Source organism: Pelecanus crispus, chromosome 8 (genome assembly GCF_030463565.1).
Source record: "Pelecanus crispus isolate bPelCri1 chromosome 8, bPelCri1.pri, whole genome shotgun sequence".
NCBI classification, from domain to species: Eukaryota; Metazoa; Chordata; class Aves; order Pelecaniformes; family Pelecanidae; genus Pelecanus; species Pelecanus crispus.
Genome location: NC_134650.1, coordinates 4,309,147 through 4,314,244, shown reverse-complemented (window position 1 = coordinate 4,314,244; position 5,098 = coordinate 4,309,147). Strand labels below are relative to the sequence as shown.

Sequence of the window (5,098 nt, the reverse complement as noted above, 5' to 3'; positions counted from 1 at the left end):
ACCTTCTGCTCCCAGGGTGACGGCTTTGCCACCAGCCACGTCGCCTCTCCAAATTCAGTCCGAAGCATCTTCCACACAGCTCTGCCTTCTCGCTCCGGCCATGCTTTCAAACAATAAGGGAGCATAAAAGTAGTATTCTCCGGGTTGATACGTTGTTTTGACACTCATCCCAACATTAGTTCAAGCCCTCATGTACTACCGTAACAAAACATAGAGTTGGGTGAGTTGTATTAATGTGCCTCTTAAATCTTGAAAAAAAAATTAAGTTCCTCTAACTTCTCTGAGGCATCTTCCACCTGCAGGAGCAGCTTTACTGTGAACCACTCATTTCCATGCTGGGGGAGAAGAGTGATGCTGGACTTCTGATCATTTTTGAAATGTGAGGCTGATTTCTCAGGTGGAGATTTGCTTAACTTCACACGGTGCAATGATCCCTTACCAGGGAACGGTGTCTTCTCACGGACCGGCTTTTTCCTTGCTGGAAACGGTGCATTCAGCGAGCGGCGCCGAGCACCGACAGCCCTCGCTGCGAGCACTGTCGGCACCTGGGAGCCCTGTGGCACCTTTTCTCCAACAGCCTTTCCCCCACTTTTGTCTATTAATTCCTACTTTTTCTGGAGTCCATCCGTGAGCGAGAGCCGACACACGACGTCTCAACACGAGGACGGAGGAGCGAGCTTCATGCTCGAGGCCCCAGGCCACCAAGTGATAAATGTGCCGCATGCACATGCGCCCACAACAGTTTGCTCCGATTTCGGATGAGCAGTTCGCCATCCCACGTAGCAAAGGATGGCCTGATCCAGCTGTGCTTTTATGGTTTCCATAGTCAAGAATGCCATTTGAATCTTTTTTTTTTCTCTTTTTTTTTTTTTTTTTTAAAGTGCTGTAAGGTGTCCCAAAGCAAACGGTAAAGTATTTATGGCGAGCTTCCTCAGAGCTCAAAATATGAAACCAGTAACATCCACGAGTCCATCTGAGCCTAGCTGCACTCACATCAAGGTGGAGAAGTTAATATCAAAGGCTAAAAATCAAAATAAGGCCATCAGCGAGATGCTGGGAACACACACTGTGTTCCTTGAAATCAAAGGTCCTGTTGAATTTGGGGATTTTTTTTTTTCTTTCCCAATCCCAGAAAACTTCACGAAACTTTAGCAGCTGACTTCCACAGGAGCAGGCCCGTAAGGTGTAAGAGCTATTATCTGCGCCGGCTGAATAATTTATCTGCAAAATTAGTAGACTGCCTGCGATAGAACTGGTTGAATTATTCATTGGGAATAAATTATCCGAGATATTTAGCACTTCTTTCTGTTTGCGAAGGCTTCCTGAAACAATTCTGGTTCTGTGAATGCATTCGTTATTCATAAGTACGCAGTGAATAGATTATGCAAACAAATTTCAGCCTATGGGTTGTTTGTGAAACGTTCACTTCAGCGCTGGCTATTCACGGCTGTGACTGATCACGGAGACACATGGTGCTCTCTCCCCTCCCTGATTGGAGCACAAACTTCTAAAACAAGAGAATAACAAATGACAAACTGCAAATGATGGATAAGGACGAATGAATAATGCGCTTTCACCGCAAACTTTCAGACAAGCGATCGGTTGTGCCAAAGTCCGTGAAACTCTAGGGAATCATAAACATTTTAATGAATAAACTATTGACTGCTCAACGACACCTAAACAAAAGACCAGAAAAGTGCTGCAGACAACACTGGAGTTTATATCGCTATATACAAAGCGCACACTAACAAAAGTTCAACATTTTTTGCCATATGCTGCCATAACCTTTAAATTTTGGCCCCTTCCGACTTTCTCCGGGGTCACGCTGGAAACTCCACCGCCGCTCTCTGCCTGCCGACCGAGGCCTCTAATCGCGCCGTCACTTAAGGACACGAGGAGCTCGGGGAAGTGGAACTACTTAGCGCGGAAAGTCATTTATGCATGCACGGGCCCTAAAAACATCAGCCTGATTGCAGGGCCGGTGATTGAGAGGGCTCAGAGCCTCCCGCAGAAGAGCCAGGCGCCCGGCCATGCGTGGCTGCGCCGCGCCTCGAAGGTCCGTAGCCGCGTAAGGATGGGAAAGAGCAGAAAGCGAGCTGAGCCTGCAAGCCGGGCCGCTGGAAAAGTATTTCGAGTCCGAGACTCGTTAATATTCATCACCCAGGGCTTTTTGGATTGCTCACTTCGCGAGCGCGATCTTTTTGGCGCAAAGAGGGTGGGCTGGGGCGGTTTGCTGGTGTCGGGGGTCGTCTCAAAGCGAGGAGAGCGAAAATCAGGAGGGACACCTCTGACAGCAAACTGCTCTCTCAGGTTCAATAAAGAACGGGCGCTGTGAACTTAGAAGGCAGCGAGAAAGACGGTAACGCTGCCAATTTTCCGTGTTTATCAAAGGCCCCGGAGAAAATCACAGGAGGAGCAATGAATCTCCATTTCATGCAAGGGGAAGGCACGTAAATACACGTGAGTTTAGGCACAGAAGCCTAAAAATGGCTATTGATGGGCGGTGAAACTGAAAACCTTGCAGAGAGGCAAGTACCTGAGCGCTGACAACGGGGCGTCCTTACGGCACTGAGAGGCAGGATGCAAAAAGCCAGATGTCAGAATTAGGGAACTTTTTAGCCTCTTGCAAAACTGTGGCTTCCCGAAGTGTTAAATAGGGATACCTGGGCGCTTAGCGGGGATTAGCAGCGGCAGCGAGACGTTTGCAATAAAACCAGCGCAGGTCTTGGGTTTTAACCAGAGACGAAAAAAGAATTGTGTATTTATATATATCCACGACCGCTGGAGTTTATAGGATAAATGTAATCTGGAATTTGTAACTTTCTGAGCAGCTGCAAAACCCTTTTCACAGCGAAGCACCTGTAGATATTCGCCTCCGAAACGCAGGAGGGCAAAGACCTGCTTTGAGGGAGGGTTTTTCTCATTTCAGAGGATTTTCACCTTGACGAGGACGTGCGGAAAAACCGCAAGGTGCAAAGAAAACCCCCCCGCCGTGGACGCAGATGATCTGTATGGTGCCTTCCAACGCAAATTACTGTATTTGATCCTGATTGTATGATTCTGGGAAAACCGGAAGAAATCTTCCAGCTGGGTTTGGCTGGGGAAAACAAGGAAAGGCAAAAAAAAAAAAAAGTATGGCTCACGCTCTGGAAGTCCAGCCCAACCGCTTTCGTGCAAAGCTCTGCTCGCGGGGGTTTAAACCCACGCCGGAGCCCCTCGGGCCAGAGCGGGCCGGTGACCCCTGCACCCCACGCTGCTCCCCCCGCACACCCGGGGGGGACACGGGCACGCACACAAAAGCTCGGAGGGGCCCCCCTGGACCCCCCCCCCCCGCTCCCCTCCCCCGGGGGCGCGGCAGATGCGCGGCTGCCCGCGGTAATTGCGGGCACGCTCCGGAGGGCGCGGCGCACGGGGCCGACCTGCCGCCTCGGCGCGGCCCCGCGGGGCGGCCACGGGGCTATTGTTCGCCCGCCGCTATAAGTACGGGCCACGGCGCCGTCGTGTGCCAAAGCCGCCGCTCACACGAGCGGATCGCAGCCCGCAGCACTTCAAAGACAAGAGCGGTCGCGTGTCCCCCCCCCCACCGCCCCGCCTTTCCCCTTTTTTTTTTTATCCCCCTCCTTTTTTTTTTTTTTTTCTCCCCCCATCCGCGGAGGGCTCTCAGTCCGCCCTGCCTCCCCCTTTGCTTTGCCTTTTCCCGTTTTCTTCATTTTTTTTTTATTTTTTTAAATTTTTTTTAATATTTTGATCCCGCATATTTTCCTCCCGTTATTGCTTAACCGCATCCCTGGGAGCGCCTTTCCATGTGAGTACGCGGGGCGCCGGCCAAGCACTCCCACACCTCCACCCCACCCCCCACCCCCGCTTAGTTTTGGGGTTTTTTTCCCCTCTTCTCCCCCCCACCCCCCCCTCACCCCAACCCCTTCCCCGGCCGCTTCGCACCTTCCCCTTCCCCCCCCCGCCCCCGCCGCCCCTTCACCCGCCCCGCACTGACGCGGGGGGGGGGGTCCCCGTCTTCTCTCCCCGCAGGATGCCCGCCGAGGCGGCCAGCAGCGGTGCGGAGCCGCCGGGCGCTCCGCGGGAGCGGCGGCGGCGGCGCGGGCGTGCGCGGGCGCGGACCGAAGCGCTGCTGCACACGCTGAAGCGCAGCCGGCGGGTGAAGGCCAACGACCGGGAGCGGAACCGCATGCACCACCTCAACGCCGCCCTGGACGAGCTCCGCAGCGTCCTGCCCACCTTCCCCGACGACACCAAGCTCACCAAGATCGAGACCCTGCGCTTCGCCTACAACTACATCTGGGCCCTCTCCGAGACCCTCCGCCTGGCCGAGCAGTGCCTCCCGCCGCCCCCCGCCTTCCGCGGGGCCGCCGCGCCCCCCAGCCCCGGCAGCGACGCCGGTTCCTGGCTGTCCACCGCCTCCCCCTCCGCCCCCTCGCTCTGCGCCTCCGCCTCCGGCCCCAGCAGCCCCGCCACCTCCGAGGACTGCGCTTACGCGCCCGCCGACAGCCTGCGGGCTTTCCGCGGGCTGCCCCCCGCCGCCCCCCCCGGCGCTCCCTGCCGCTAGCGCGCAGCGCTCCGCGCCCCTCCGCGCAGCTCCGCGGGGCGCGCCCCGCTCCCCCGCCCCGCCCTCGCCCCCGGCCCGCGGGCGGGGGGGGGGGTGGAGTGAGGTGCTCTCCTCCCGTTGCACTTTTCAGCACCCCCCCCAAACCCCCGTACCCCCCACCTCACCCCCCCGACCCCCGCCTCGCCTCCCGCACGCCTGCGAAAACCGGGAAGAAAAGCGACAGATTTGCTGCCGCAGACGAGGTGAAAAGTCAATTTTACAATTTGTAGCTCTCCAGCGAAGAAAAACGAGCATGAAAATTTGGTTTGAACGCCCTGACAATGCCATGAAAAGGCTTAGGGGGCCGATGCGGCCCTGGGGCGCAGCACGGGGCTCGGCTCAGCCCTCCTGCCCTGCGCCCGGGGCGGCTCAGCCCCTTGCCGGGGGGGGCCCCAGCACCGGCCCCGATGGGACCCCGCACCCGCCGGACGAGCGGGGCAGCTCATGCATTATAGATGCTGACCCCCAGCGCGGCGGTCTTGCTTTAGAGCAGGA

The 5,098-nt window shown here is 56.4% G+C and overlaps 1 protein-coding gene across 1 annotated transcript; it reads left to right on the top strand.

The window, feature by feature from the left end:
- The first annotated feature begins 4,030 nt into the window (after positions 1–4,030).
- NEUROG1 (neurogenin 1) lies at positions 4,031–4,564 on the top strand. The gene has a single exon (XM_075715758.1). The coding sequence runs from the start codon at positions 4,031–4,033 to the stop codon at positions 4,562–4,564; it is 534 nt and encodes a 177-aa protein (XP_075571873.1).
- The last annotated feature ends 534 nt before the right edge of the window (positions 4,565–5,098 follow it).